This window comes from Sorex araneus, chromosome 5, assembly GCF_027595985.1.
Source record: "Sorex araneus isolate mSorAra2 chromosome 5, mSorAra2.pri, whole genome shotgun sequence".
Taxonomy (NCBI): domain Eukaryota; kingdom Metazoa; phylum Chordata; class Mammalia; order Eulipotyphla; family Soricidae; genus Sorex; species Sorex araneus.
Genome location: NC_073306.1, coordinates 37445233 through 37461550, shown reverse-complemented (window position 1 = coordinate 37461550; position 16318 = coordinate 37445233). Strand labels below are relative to the sequence as shown.

At 41.4% G+C, this 16318-nt stretch overlaps 1 protein-coding gene across 11 annotated transcripts in view; it reads left to right on the top strand.

Annotated features, from left to right (window-relative positions):
- The window catches only part of MACF1 (microtubule actin crosslinking factor 1), a 411553-nt gene that overhangs the window by 146897 nt on the left and 248338 nt on the right, over window positions 1–16318 (top strand). For all 11 annotated transcript variants that reach the window (XM_055137709.1, XM_055137708.1, XM_055137706.1 and 8 more), the window contains one exon: window positions 1563–1624. In XM_055137709.1, coding sequence (XP_054993684.1) covers window positions 1563–1624 — 62 coding nt within the window. The remainder of the gene's footprint in view (window positions 1–1562; window positions 1625–16318) is intronic.

The window sequence follows — 16318 nt, the reverse complement described above, 5'->3', positions numbered from 1 at the left end:
AAACCTCCCCTCCCCCCCCACCCCCCACCCACTCCAGCAATGTCTATGACAAACTTTGTTTTGTGGCACTTATAGGCATCCGATGGTGACTATTGCTAGAGAACTTTAAAGAGAAGTGGACTTCAACTGGACCTAGTAACGAGAAGGTTTCAAATTAGATAAAAAGAGGAAAGTATTCCAGTTGGGGCAGTCAGGAGGGGTTGCATAAGGACAAGGTATGTTTGGAAACAATGACTTCAGAGTAGCTATTACTCAGGGGAGAGTCTAAAGATAAAGTTGGAAGTGCAGATAGATTGTAAATTCCTTTAGGTCAGAGACCTTGTCTTATCTTTCTTTCTCCAACCATATATCACATATTGAATAAAAGTTGGATAAATTTCATAGCATTGAGTTGGTCTTAATCTTTTGGTCTTCTGTAAGCTGCTAATGGATTTATTGTAGAGGGCCGATGTGGTCAAAGTGGTTTAGGAAGAATTGTTGAAAGAGGCTTTTCTTTCAGCCACCCTTAGTTCTGTGCAACTTTCTGACATGAACTTTTCCTTGGCTCCATGAATTTGCAGTAGGTGAAACTTCATATAGTGAACTTTGACTTTTTCTTCTCTAAATTAAACTCATCTTTGTAAAGTCTTGTTGAAATCACTCTACTGGTAACTCCCAATAATCTCTCACGATCTGCTCATCTACTTAGGTAGGCTTAACCATTTTTTTTGGTGTTTCTTGGATGCTTATGCTTACCTCTTTCGTGAGTTGTTCTCTTTTCTGTTAAGTTGTCATCTCTTAGGACAGGGACTATGAATTTAATATCAGCCATGCGTGAGTCAAACAATTCTGTCCCAAGAGGTAGATACTTAATAAAGAAGTATTCAAAGAATGAGAATGAGGCCAGGGGTGTAGCACTGAGATGACTAGATGGGAATTGGAGATGAAGGGTAGTGGAATCCCAATATGCTGAGCATATATGCAACATATATGCAGATGATATGTATGGGGATAGTAAAGATTGTCAGGAAAGATTAAGGTAGGTTTGCCCTATATAGGTGACTGGCAGTACAGAGTGATTGGTGATAGTGATATCACTAATATCACGCTCACCGATTTATTGGAAGAGTATTGGCTTCAAATAAATAGAAAAGAAGTGGATTGTTGGGCCAGCTGTCTGGAAGTGGCTCTGGGGATTGACAGTTATGGAAGAGAGTGCATCCTCAGTGGAGCAGTCGTTGTCAAGTATTAAAGCAGTAGGAAAGAGAGCGGAGCCTTGACTTGGCAGATTCGTATATGAAAAATGGTATTTCACCACTGAAGTGTGAGTTTCTTAAGTGCTAGACTGGTATTGCTGATGATCTTAATAGCTTTGGCTTTTTGGTACTTGCTGGAGGGAAACACTGTGCGCGCGCGCCGCCCCCCCCCCCCCCCCCCCCCATAATTATGATGCTATGGGACCTTAGCCATGACAATTTTTGAAATCTGTGATTAGAGAAATGTGTGTGGGCAAGCCAGTGATAGAAAAATTTAGTGCCTGGTTAGTACTAAACCAGTTCTTTTTTCTTGTGTTTCCTTTACAGATGAACGGGACCGTGTTCAGAAGAAGACGTTCACCAAGTGGGTCAACAAGCACCTGATGAAGGTAGGACTCCTTCAGAGGTGCTGTTCTCAGTTTGGATCTGTCATTCCCTTCTCTCAGACAGCATGCTTGAGTTTGTGATAGATAAACAAGTGACATTTAATGAAGGTCATGACCATGACCATGTATAAACTTCATTGATCATATTCTTAGCAAGGACAGAGTAATACATATTATTACCTCAGAAAAATAAAGTTGTGGGGCTGGAGAGATAATACAGTAGGTACAGCCAGCTCAGGTTTGATCCCTGGCATCCCATATGGTCCCCTGCCAGGAGTGGTTTCTAAGTGTCAGGAGTGTAGAGCTTTGCTGGGTGTGGTCCAAAAACAAAACACACACACAAAAAAACCAAAACTAAAGTTGAGGGCACTATGGAACGTGATTCCTGGGATTCAGAGAACACTTTGTTTTTAGCTTTACAAATTAATTTATAAACTCCTTGATTTTTAAAATTGGTTACAATGGGCCAGAGATAATACAGTGGTTAAGGTGCTTGCCTTGCATATATCCAACCCTGGTTCAATCCCTGACACTATATATGGTCCTCTTAAGTACTCTAGGAATAAACCCTGAGCACTTCTGGGTGTGTTCCAACCCATTCTTCCCAAATTTATTGCTATATAAGAATGGACAAAGGGAATTTTGTTCTTTTTCTTTAATGTAGATTTTGGGGAAAATGGAGACATATCTGGTGCTGTTCAGCACTTACTCCTGGCTCTGTGCTTATGGATCACTCCTGGTGGGCTTAGGTTACAATATGTGGTACCAGGAATTGAACTTGGGTTGGTTGTGTGCAAGGCATGCACATTATTTTCTGTACTGTCACTATTGCCCCTGGGATATTGGATTTATTCTTAGAAGATATTATAAATCATGCTTGCATATCTCTATTAGTAAGTAAGTGGTTGTAATATAAATCTCTACAGATGTAACAAAATCACTTGAATAGACAAAGAACATTCAGCAAATGAAGCAAATTCATTAATGTAAAAGTATAAAATTCTTTAGCAAGCTAGGAATAAATAGACCTTTCTTGATCTTGTAGAGGGCCACCATAGCACCATGAGTACCATTATCAATGGCAAAGTGCTGAGAAGTTTGTCCTGTCTCTCCCCCCCGCCCCCCCTTTCTTGGCTTTTTGAGCCACATCTGGCGATGCTCAGGGGTTACTCCTGGCTTCACAGTCAGGAATCACTCCTGGAAGTGCTCTGGGTACCATATGGGATGCTGTGGGATTGAACCCCGGTTACTGCATGCAAGGCAAACGCACCTTCGCTGTACTATCACTCTGGCCCGTCTGTCTTTTAAAAAACTTTCTTTAGTGCTTCTTGTAAAACTGATTTCAAGGCTATGAATTCCCTAAGCTGTGTCTGTCTATGAATTTCTGTACTGTTCCTTTAAATCTAAATGATAGTCTAGCTGGATAGAGTATTCTGAGTTTTATTTATCTATTTATTTGTATATTTAGATTTGGGGCCACAGCTTGCTGTGCTCAGGGCTTGCACATGGCTCTGGAATCACTCCTGGTAGGCTTGGGAGACTATGGGATGCTGGGGCTGGAATTGGATCGGCCATGTATGAGGCAAGTGCTCTATCTGCTGTACTGTCTCTGGCTTTCTTGCTGCTTTTAATATTCTGCTCTATCTCTGGATATTGTCGTTCTTTTTGTTTTGTTTTGTTTTTTGTTTTTATTGAATCACCATGAGAAAAGTTACAAAGCTTTCAGGTTTAAGTCTCGGTTATACAATGATCAAACACCTATCCCTTCACCAGTGCGCATGTTCCACCACCAAAATCCCCAGTATACATCCCATCCCACCCACCTCCCCTGCCTGTGTGGCTAATGATTTTCACTTTATTCTCTCTTTACTTTGATTACATTCAATATTTCAGCAGAAAACTCACTATTATTATTTGGAATTTTCCCCCAACAATCAGACCTGCCGAAAAGGCATCATTTGATAATTTGTTTTCCACTGCTGAGAATGAAGAGCATATGAGGTTGTGTGGCCACTGTCCACTGATTTTGGATTTCTGGTATTTTAGTAATTAAGTCCAGAGAAATTTCTGCCAGAAGTCACATCACTGCAAGCTCATACCTCCAGTTAGTGGGCTCTATAAGATGGCGATTGCCATGCCGCTGCCCCCGCTGCCAAAAGGAAAGGCCAAGAGAGAAAAGCCGCATGGGGCCATAGCTCAGTTCACAGTCTAAAGGCATTTCTGCAAGAAGCCGCTGGGTACTGAAAGTAGTTAGTGGGCCTCCAGGATCATGGTCTTTTAGGAGCGGAGGAGCCCTTCGTGTACGGCTGCTCGGGGTCTTGTCTGGGCGGAGAGTGTGGGATTTTGTCATTTTTAATTTTCACTGGTCTCTTGGATCAAAGTGCCTGCCATTTCCAACTCTGGGAAATTCTCACTATGATTTCTTTTTGGGGACCACACCCATTAGTGCTCTGGGCTTCTTCCTGGTTTTGTGCTCAGGAATTACTCCTGGTGGTGCTCAGGGAACCATGTGGGGTGCTGGGGATCAAGCCCTGGTCAACCACCTACAAGTTCCCTGCCTAGTGTATTATCTCTCCAGCCCCAGCTATGACTTCTTTAGTGGTTCTTCATCTTTCTGTTCTTCAGGTACTCTGATTTGTGTTTGTTCTTCTTTACCTTGCCCCATAGTTCTCTGATAAACTGTTCATTTCCTTTCAAACTTTCTTCCATCTTTTGTTTTTTAGAGGTTTCCTATCTCTCATCATGGAACTCCTTGATCTTCTCAGCTGCAGTTATTCTGCTGTTCAGACTTCCTAGTGCATTTTTTTTATGTCAAAACTCATCTTCATATCTGTCACTTCTGAATGTAGTTATCTCATTTCCACTCTATTTTCTTGTGCTTTTCTGACTACTTGTGTCATTGTTTCTTTGAGTTTATTAAACATCCTCAACATGGTGTCACTGAGGTCATTCTGTCAGAGTTTACAGAACTGAGTCTCTGTAGTTGGTCCCCTGGGGGTTTCTGAGGGGTTAGGCTATGTGTTGCTCTTTTCCTTCTCAACTTGTCTTACCCACTGATAGGAAGTATAAAGTGTGAGCCGTGTGAGGTGTAATGAATAGAACTGTCACTTGGCCACATGAGTAGTTGCATGGTTCAGGAGGTGTGGAGTTAACCTGCTCAGAAGATATTGGAGGAGGTTGAGCATAGGGGCTGCCAGGACCCAGTTGGAAGGAAGATGAATCTGCTTTCTGATGGGAAAAAGGGCCTGGGGTGTCACCTAGGAGGTTAGCCTCACCTGGAAGGTTATAGGAGCAAGCCTCAGAAGATGTGGAGGTAGCGTACTAAGATGAAGTACATAAATCTTAAATATGACTGATAAAATTGTATCTGTATGTTCACACATATGTTTAAACTGCTGTAAAGTTTAAAATGTGGAATTTAAGGGCAGATAGTATAGCGTTCGGCGCTTGCCTTGCATGTGGCTGGACCAGGTTTGATCCTTAGTGCCCCATACAGTCCCTTGAGCTCCATCACAACTGATCCCAGAACAAAAAGCCAGGAGTAATCCCTGAGCACCATTGAGTGTGGCCCCAAAACCAAAATAAAATAAAATGTGGAACTTTCCGGAATTGCTAGGGTTTGGGATATTTTACTGCTATTATTAAATTGAGAAAGCAGAGTTAATGCATATTAAAATCCTGCCTTAGGATAAACTATGACTAATGTGACCAGCAGTCAAGATTTCCAGAGATTTTGAGTTACAATAATTTCAGTTCTGGGAAAGATTGCAGAAACCTCTTAATTGTCATACTAGCAGCTTAATTTCATCTTCCTTTTGATTTCTCTGTAGCATCAGATACTAATTACTACTCCTTGAAACCCTCTTTTAGTTGGTTTCTAGGACACTGCTTTTCCTGAATTATTTCTTCTCTGCACAAATGTCTGGTTTTGCCTCTCTTCCTGTCTTATCTTCCTTTGTATGATTTGGTTTTTCATTTGGTTTTGGTCCAGACCTGGTGTTGTTCAGGAGCTACCCTAGACTTGGTGCTGGGGGTTGCTCCAAACGGTGCTTAGGAGACCACATAGTGACAGGGATTGAATACAGGTTTCCTGCTTGGAAAGATTATGCTCAATCCATTGAGGTATCGCTCCCTCTGTCTGTCTGACTGTTCTACATTGATGTTCCCCAGAGTGTTAACCTTGGCCTTTTTCTTGTTTTCTTCTGGTATTCTTTTTATACTAAAAATACTACTTACACCATTTTATCAATAAAGAAAATAAAGATTAGAGAGTTTAAGTTCTGAGGGGCTTGAGAGATAGTAAAGTACAGGAGATAAGGAGCTTACTTATAATCCCAGTTCTTTTTGTATTGTATATGTTCTCCAGAGCACATCCAGGGATTAATCCTGAGCTCAGAGCCAGGAATAGACTCCAGGGCCAGAACAGCAGGTAGAGCACTTGTCTTGCACACTGCTTACCTGTTTTTGATCCCTGGTACCCCATATTACACCCTGAGCACCATCAGGACTAATTTCGAGTGCAGAGTCAGGAGTAACCCTTGAGCATCACAGGGTCTGACCTCAAAACAAACAAAAAAAGGAATAGTTCTGAGCAGCTGTGGGTGTGGCCCACCCTCTGTGCATGTACCCCTGCCCCCATTCCAAGAGCAGATTTGAAACATTAGAGTGTAGATACTGTGCTTTGGGGGAGTGGGTATTATGAATTCCCGGGCAGTACTCTGGGACCCAGGGCCACCCCTAACAACTCTCTTCCTGATTGCATACTTGAGAGTGTAGGCCAAATGATGCTTGGATCACCACTTGGTGCTGGGGACCACACTCTGGCTCTCTGCCTTCAAAGTATGTACTCTAAGCCTTTGTGCTAACTCCTAGCCCTTACAACCTATGCTCTGGATCTTTGTAAGTGCTGGCCCTGGTGCCTTCCAACTTTTCCAAGTTCATAGAACCAAATTTTCTTCATTTTGTAAGTTCTTATTGAACTGTATGTCATGCCATTTTGACTCTGCTCACACTGCTCCCTCACAGTAGAGCACCATTCCCAAATCTGTTTTCCTGAATAACACCAATATTAGCACCTCCTCAGTTAATATTTTCCTGACTTCCATATGGGATTAACCACCTTTTCTTTTTCTTTCTTTTTTTTTAAAATTTTTTCATTAGTGAATCACTGTGCGGTACAGTTTCTAACTTATGAACTTTCATGTTTGTATTTAGTTTACATTCCTCCACCAGTGCCCTTTCTCCTCCACCACTGATCCCAGTATCCCTTCCACCACCCCCATCCCAACCCCCACCACCCCATTCTGCCTCTGTCATTCCCTTTTGTTCTCTTTCCTGTTGGATGTTGTAGTTTGCAATAGAGGTATTGAGTGGCCATTATGGTTGTTCTATAGTCTACTTTTGGTACAAAGCTTTCAACCTGAGTGGGTCCTCCCAACATTCTATACTAGGTGTTCTCTTCCCTGTCTCTGCTGCCTTTTCCCCCAGCATATGAGGCCAGTTTCCAAGCTATGGGGCAGACCTTCTGGTTCTTTTTTTTTTGGGGGGTCACACCTGGTGATGCACAGGGGTTACTCCTGGCTCTGCACTCAGAAATTACCCCTGGCCGTGCTCAGGGGACCATATGGGATGCTGGGATTTGAACCCGGGTCGGCCTCGTGCAAGGCAAACGCCCTGCCCGCTGTGCCATTGCTCCGGCCCCTGAGACCTTCTGGTTCTTATCTCTACTACTCTTGGGTGTTAGTGTCCCATTCTGCTACTTTATAATCCACATATGGGTGTGATCTTTCTATGTCTGTCTCTTTCTTTCTGACTCGTTTCACTCAACATGATACTTTCCATGTTGATCCACTTATATGCAAGTTTCATCATGACTTCATCTTTTCTAACGGCTGCATAGTATTCCATTCTGTAGATGTACCAAAGTTTCTTTAACCAGTCATCTGTTTTTGGGCACTCTGGTTTTTTTCCCACCTTTTCTTTTTCTTATATTATTTTGTATTTATATTTTTGTATTCTCATGTCCTTCTGTTAGAATACCCAAAACTTTATTTATTTATTTATTTATTTACTTTCTTTTCGCATCACACCTGGCGATTCACAGGAGTTACTCCTGACTTTGCACTCAGGAATGGCTCCTGGCAGTGCTCAGAGGACCATATGGGATGCGGGGAATCGAACTCGGGTCAGCCATGTGCAAGGCAAACTCCCTACCTGCTGTACTATCACTCCAGCCCCAAACTTTTATTTAGCGTCTATTTTTATACTGTAACTTGAAGGCAGATATCATTACCTTATTATTATGTTAATGTCTGGACAAAGAAAGGGAGAGCAGTAGGAAGAAAAAAGTCATGCCACTTTTAATTCCTTCATTATATTTCCCTACTTGATGATGCATGTCCTGTCCTGATACAAAGCCCTTCACCATCTGGTTTCCAGCTCCCCAGCTTAATTTCTGAGCATTCTGCATGGTGTAGCCTGTGCTATACCTACACAAGACACTCCCTGAATTCTGTGTATTTTCATCATCATTGCTTATTTTCTTTGTTCTCCCTAAAATGCACATCTTAGCCTTTTGCTTGGCTGCCTTCCATTACCCTTTAGGCCAAGTCGCCTTCTAGAGACTCTCACCTTCATTTCACAGACTAAATTAATTGCAACTCTGTATATTCCACACTAGTTTGTTTGTTATCTTTTACATTTTTTTTGGGGGAGTGGCAGGGGTTGGGGGCCACACCTAGCAATATGCAGAGCCTACTGCCAGCCCCAAGCTTGAGGGATAATTCTGTGTCAGACAGGACGGGCTGATTATATGCTAGGCATGTAAAAAACCTGTACTATCTCTCTAGCCTCTACATTTTTTAAAAATCAAAACATTCTTTTTCTTTGTTCCGGGTTGGGTCGGGGGAGGAGGGTGGGCTCCTAGGCAGTGCTCAAGGGGACCAGGGAAACACTCCTGGCAGTTTTGGGCCTACCAGGCCTGTGGATTTATGAGAGGGTCTGAGAATGTGGTGCTGCTTGGACCCTGTAGTGCTAGGGTTCACCCGGGCCACCCTTGCCTGACAAGCAAGTGCCCTAACCCTGTATAGTCTCTAGCCACAATTCCACATTTCTTTAAACGAGATGCCTTTTGTATTTTTGCCATGGTCTTCTCTGTTCGATAGTCATTAAAGACCAGGACTATAGTGTGCTACATTTTTCTACTAAGTACCAGGGATGTTGTGTGCTACATTTCTTCTAAGAGCCAGAAAATGTTTTTTTCTTTAGTAAATAACACTTCAGTTGTACTTTATATTTTACAAAACATAAGCCTATCTGAATGATTCTTCAGAGAGCTAAAGGTATAGTCTCAATTTTTGCAACAAAGGAAAGTGATTTTTTTCTTGTTTTGGTATTTTATTATTATTTTTAAATTTACTTTTGGGTTTGGAGGCCACGCCCAGTACTGCTCATGTCTTACTCTTGGCTCTTCACTCAAGGATCACTCCTGGCTGTCTCGGGATCACGTGGGGTCATAGGGATCAAACTTGGACCAGCCATGTGCAAAGCAAGCACCCTACGTGCTATTATCTCTCTGACCCTGAGAGGTCAAGTGATTTTCTTTGGCATGCAGCTAACTAGTGAAGGATGGAGCTGAGGTCAATTGTGAGCCTTCTGATCCACATTATTTGCTCTTTCTACAAAGTGTCACCAACTAACCTGCCTTCATACTTCTATCAGTTGAAAGAATTGAACTGTCTCAAACTTATCTTCCTAAACTTTGAACTTGAATACATATGTTCTGGCTTCTGCTCTTCATTTGTAACTGATGTTGCCTGTTGGATCTCTGCCTCTGTGTTGTGTGATGACAAGAGGCCTAGAGAGGGAGAGACTAAAACACATCATCGCATTGTTGGGAGTTGGAGGCTGATCAGGACTTTAATTCCTGGCCAGTTTTTCTCCTATTTATAGGCCTCCAGCCCATGGTTTTTAAGGGATTTTCTCGTGCAGTTTTTTTTTTTTTTTTCTTTTTTGAGAATGACTCATTACTCCTCAAAATTTCACTCCATGTTGGAATTCTTGAAACTCTAGGCTGATAATTAGGAACTGAGATTTTTATTTTGTAACTCGACATTTTTTGCTTTGCTCCTAAGTACACCCAGATTAATGTCGATTTTGGCTAGTAAACTGATATAAGGTCAGAAAAATCGTACTTTTGAAGATACAGATTTGGCTAACCAAATCCAAATTAGGATTTCTTGGATTCCCATATGCCCCTTTGGTAAACTATTTGTTCTGGAGTAAATTATTCTTTATTAGTTGAGAACTCTATATCCAGTGATAAAAGAAATTTCAACTGGGGGAAGGAGGTTGTGGCTGGACCACATCTTGCCAATTTTCAGGGGCTGTTCCTGTATCTGTGTTTGAGAGTGGCTCCTGGAAGTGCTCAGGGGTCCATATATTGGTGCTAGGTATTCAAACTAGGGTCAACTGAATGTAAAACAAGAATCTTGACCTCTGTACTAGCTCACTGGATCCCAAAAGAGATTTCTTAAGGATATAGGCACTGGAATATATAAATTATTTAGAATATAAGCCTGTGGATCCAAGAGTTCTGTATATCCTAGAACCATCAAGAAGAAAAATTTAGAGTTGTGTTTGTTAGGGATGGGGCACACCTCATCACATTTATTGGATCATACAGTACTTGGGAATGCACATCAGGTTTCCATATGCAAAATGCACTTTAGGGGCCGGAGCGATAGCACAGCAGGTAGGGCATTTGCCTTGCACGCGGCCGACCCGGGTTCGATCCCCGGCATCCCATATGGTCCCCCAAGCACTGCCAGGAGTAATTCCTGAGTGCAAAGCCAGGAGTAACCCCTGAGCATCGCTGGGTGTGACCCAAAAGCAAAATAAATAAATAAATAAATAAATAAATAAATAAATAAATAAATAAATAAATAAAATGCACTTTAGCCCTTTGAGCCATTTCCTCTGCCCCTCCCCCCCAAATTTAGGATATTAAATGAAGTTTTAATTTATCCTTACCATATGTCAAGTACCTGGAAGTTGATAAAGCATATTCCCTTAAACAACTTGAATATAGGATGAAAGGTTGAAATAAACCTTTAAGGAAGAGAAAATATTTTCTTCTGGTCAGATTTTTTTTTTTTGCTTGTTTGTTTCCCTTTTATTTATTTGTCATTGATTTTTAAAAAATTTAAAAAAATATTGAATCACTGTGAGATAGTTACAAGCTTTCATGTTTGGGTTGCATTCTCACAATGATCAAACACCCATCCCTCCACCAGTGCACATTCCCCACCGATATCCTGGGTATACCCCCCCCCTTCCCACTCTTCCCTTGCCTCCATGGCAGACAATATTCTCCATACTCTCTCTCTACTTTTGGGCATTATGGCTTGCAACACAGACACTGAGAAGTCATCATATTTGGTCCATTATCTACTTTCGGCATGCATTTCCCATCCCCACTGGCTGGTTCCTCCAGCCATCATTTTCTTAATGACCCCTTCTCTATTCCATCTGGCTTCTCCCCTCCACTCCTGAAATAGTCTTCCAGCTATGGGGAAATCCTCCTGGCCCTTGTATCTACTGTCCTTGGGTGTCAGCCTCATCTGATATTATTCTATACTCCAAAAATGAGTGCAATCCTTCTATATCTGTCCCTCTCTTTCTGACTCATTTCACTTAGCATGTCTCCATGTCTATCCACTTATAAACAAGACTTCAGATTTTAATGACCTTAGAAGTTGGTAAGTAGAAGTGAAAAGCCAATATTCAATCTAGCAGATAGAATTATTCTTTCCATTTTTATTCATGTATGTATGTCATCTAGGAGCCTGGAATTTTATTGGGCAAAGGGGTGGTGTTGGGCCGTAGTTAGTGATATTCAGGCATTATTCCTGACTTTGCTCCCTGTACATATGGAACTACAGGGTTGAGTCTGCCATAGCTGCATGCCAGGTAAGTAAGTGCCTTACCTTGGTACTATCTCTCTAGCCCTACAGTCTGGAATTTTAGTTAAGAATTCTAGATTCAGGGCCAGGGAGTTAGCTTTAAGGGCTAGAATGAATGTTTTGCATTTTGGAGGCCTGGATTCAATCTCTGCACTGCATGGTCCTCCAAGCACTGCTGGAAGTAAACCCTGAACACTGCTGGTATGGCCCCAAATCACCACTCAAGCCCCCCCTCCCCCCGCAAAAAAAAAAAAGACCAAACCAAGTTAATAAATCAAAACAAAACCCAGAATTTCAGAAATACCAGTTATGTCAGCGTACTCTTTTATAAATTCAACTTTTTGCTAGTGTTCTTTGTTTCTATTTGTTGGAGGCTCTCTAGTTTAACAGAGGGGAGTAATATCTCTAATGATTCTAGGCACTCTTTTGTGAAGCTGTTGCTCCAGTCATATGAGAATTCATTACCATTCCCTAAATACTGTGTGGACTTTCACACAAATTCTTTGTTTATGTGTGCAGCAAAGGTCAGAAGAATACTGGCAGTGGAGTTAACAAGTATGGATTTGAAATTAAGAAATTTTAACAAATAGGGACCAGAGAGATAGTAAAGCAAGTAGGGTGCTTACCTTGTATACAGCTGACCCTGGTTCAATCTCTAACAGCCCATATGGTTCTCTGAGCACTGCCAGGCATAATATTTGAGCGCAGAGCCAGGTGTAGTCCCTGAGCATCACTAGATGTACCCCCCAAACAAAAACAAAAAGAAATTATAAAAGTAGTACTGATTAAATATTAAGGAGAGGAGTGCTGCCTTTGTTACCTGAGGGAATTATATGGTGGTGATTTATGCCATTTATCACTGGATCAGTTTTTACTAAATGTATCACCACCCTCATTGGAAATTACTGGGGAACATTAACACTCAGATTCACTACTCCTTATGTATAACTGCCTACTTGTTAAACAATGCTATCCTTCCTAAGCATAGCTATTCTTTGTGGATTTTAGAATCATCCTCATCCTCAGAATATTTAAAAAAAATTTTTTTTAATTGAATAACCATGAGAAAAGTTACAAAGCTTTCAGGTTTAAGTCTTAGTCATACAATGGTCAAATACCCATCCCTTCACCAGTGCACATGTTCCACCACATGAACCCAAGTATACCTCCCATCCCACCCCACCCCCTGCCTGTGTGGCTGATGATTTTCACTTTAATCTCTTTAGTTTGATTATATTCAATATTTCAACAGAAAACTTGATATTATTATTTGGGATTTTCCCCCCAACAATCAGATCTGCTGAAAAGGCTTCATTTGATAATATGTTTTCCGTTGCTGAGAATGAAGAGCATATGAGGTTTTGGATTTCTGGTATTTAGTAATCAAGTTCAGAGAAATTTCTGCCAGAAGTTGCATCACTGCAAGTTCGTACCTCTTTTTAGTGGGCTCTAAAAGATGGCGGTCGCCACACCACCACTGCCGCTGAAAGGAAAGCCTGAGAGAGAAAAACCTTTCCCCTCCCGGGGTTGCATGGGGCCATAGCTCAGTTCACAGTCTAGAGGCATTTCTGCAAAGAAGCCGCTGGGTGCCGAAAGTAGTTAGTGGGCCTCCGGGATCATGGTCACTCAGGAACAGAGGAACCATTCGTGTGTGGCCGCTCGGGGTCTCATCTGGGCGGAAAGCCAGAAAATTTTTTGATGGCTAGTTTCACTATTCAGATAGACTGGTACGGTATTATATCCATCAAAACTATCAAAAACATTATATCTATCAAAACTTCTGGAACTCTCAGAATAAGGAGACAAGAGTCATTATCTGTAAAGATCCTTAACTTGATTCCCCTGTTTCAATCTGTTTTCTACTATGGGCATTTCTGTCTTCCCTGTAAGAGTCACTCACATTTGAACACGCAAATATTTCCTTCCAGAATAAAGAGTTTAGAACAGCTATAATCTGACTTAGCATTTTCTTTGAGGATAAGTTTGACCAATAAATCAATATGAAATTCCCTATTTATAGATTAAATATCTACAAATTCAGAAATACATCTGATGTTACCAGACTCACTCATTTTTCCTATATCTTTAATTTGTTTTTGTTTGGGGACAATATCAGGTGGTGTTCAGTAAGCTATTTCTAGCACTGTGCCTAGGAGGGAGCCTGGGCCATTTGTGGGTTTTTTTTGTTTGTTTGTTTGTTTTTTTGTTTGTGATTTTTATATGTTTTATTTTCATAAAGTAGTTCACAATAGTTCATTACAGATAATTTTCAAACACCCACCCTACCAGCGAGCATCTTCCCACCACAATAAGAGGGAAGTGTGAGAAGGTTGTATTTCATTCTGGAATCATTTAAACCCGTATATAAGAGAATACAAGCAAATATGTTAAGACCAAACAAATGTGTGCTACTTTAGGTATATCAGTGAGCTAGATTGTAAGAGGTTGCTCCAGGAAAAACTGCATCACTCTCTTTTGGGAGTTTTACTTGATAGTCTCTGGACATTGGCCATTGATGAGATTACATGGCGCCAGGGGCAGTTTGTGGGTGTGACTGCCAAGCTACTGGAAAACTGGGGAGCTGGGTGGAGAGGTCCAGTCCCGATCTGAGCAGGCTTGGAGATCTCAGCCACGGGTCCTGTGTACCTGGGTTCCTCTGGAACCTGGGCCATTTATGGAGCTAGAGATTCAAAATGAGGTGCACTGTATGCAAGGCAAGCACCTTCCTTTATGTATGATTTCTTCAGTTCCCCAAAATATGTGTCATTTTTATCCTGCAAAATTTCTACATGGAATCCTTGTGAAAGAGAAGAACACTGAACTTGGATTCAAGAAAGTGATTGGAAACTTCTCAGCTAAATCATCATACAAAATGATCTAATTTCTTTAGGCTATTCGTTTCTCATCTGTAAACTGAAAGTAGCAGAGTTAAGTCACAAATCACGAATCATGAAATCCCGTTGATTGTTGATTTCTCGAGCAGGCTCAGTAACCTCTCCATTCGTCCTATTCCTGAGATTTTAGAAGCCTCTCTCCACTGGGCCTTCCCAACAGTGTTGCATTGGAGGCTCTTTCAGGGTCAGGGGAATGAGATCCAGCTTGTTACTCGCTTTAGCATATGAATACACCATGGGAAGCCTGCAAGGCTGTCCCATGTGGGCAGGAAACTCTCAGTAGCTTGCTAGTTTCTCCCAGAGGGAGAAGTAGGTTATAAAATATCTTCTGGGAGCTTGCTTTTAAATCTCTGGATGTTGGCCGTTGATGGGATTACACACACCTGGGTTCCTCTGCCGGTACCTTCATGCGTGATGCTTGTCCGAAACGTGTGGAGAGGGGCCTTGCACATGGCTGTGGCTAGGTTGCAGAGCTCTGCTCGGGGCGGGTAGGGAAGCTGGAGCCCATCCCCTCTGATGGGCCCCAGGGAAGACAGCCAGGTGTGCAGACAAGAGACTCTGCATAGCTCTCTTCTGGGAGCAAGCAGAGTTAAGTACTCTATAAAATTCTTTATAAAGAATTGGGCTCAGATTATGATTCCAAGCACTCAAGTGCAGGTTAGTTCTTTTCAATTCACTCAAATTAGAAGAAACTATTTTTTTCCCCCATGACTTAAAGCCAGTCTTAAAAATTGGGAGAGCAAAGTGTAGTTTTTACCATATTAATGCCTGGGAATTAGGAAAGATTGGTCGCTTTAGGGTGGACTTGGTCTCATACTTTAGTCATTAATTAAACAAAAAGAGCTTTATTGAGATTTAATGCATGTCAGTTCCCCATTTATAGTATAGTTTAATAAGTTTTAGTATATTCACAGAATATTCAACCAATAATTTTAGAATCTTTCATCCCACAAAGAAACCCTATGCCCATTCAGTCATCTCCCTAACTCCTTCCCTCTACCTTCACCACCACCCCAAAGCAACCACCAATCTGTTTTCTGTAGATTTGTCTCTTCAGAAGTCTCATATTAATGAAATCATAAATAGGAAATAATGGATGATTCCATTATACTGGTCTTTTGTATTGGATCTTTTAGCATAATGTTTTCAAGGTTCATCCAGATTAAAGTACATAACAGTATTGCCAAATATTCTATGAATAGATATTCCATGTTTTGCTTGTTTATCATTTAACAGACTAGGTTATTTTCTTTTGGGGGGCTATTGTAACAATGAATCCTGCTATATAAATTTCTATACAAGGGTTTTTTTTTTCTTCTGGACATGTATGTGGTTTCTTTAGGGGTTTGAGTTTTTGAACCACAGCCACCAGTACTCTTTGCTCAGGGATTATTCCTTGTGGCGCATGGGGGATCTTCTGTGATGTTAGGACTGTGGGTCAGCTGAATGCAAGGCAAGTGCCTTTTTTCATATAAGAGCTCTCTAGTCCTCAAACAGTGTTTCCAGTTCTTTGGGGTATTTTTAGGAGTGAAATTGCTTCATCATATAGAAACTGTTACTGTTTTTCCAAAGTAATGGATTTTTTTTTTTTACATTTTTTATTCTTGTTTTTGTTATTGTTATTTAATTTGTTTTGTTTTTTTTGGGGCACACCCTGTGGCACTGAGGCCTTACTCCTGGCTTTACACTCAGGAATCACTCCTGGCGATGCTTGGGAGACCATATGGCTTGCCAGAGATCAAGCCTGGGCCAGCCATGTGCAAGGCAACCACCCTTCCTGCTGTACTATTGCTCCTGCCCATCTTTTTTTTTTTTTTTTTTTTTTTTTTTGGGGTTACTCC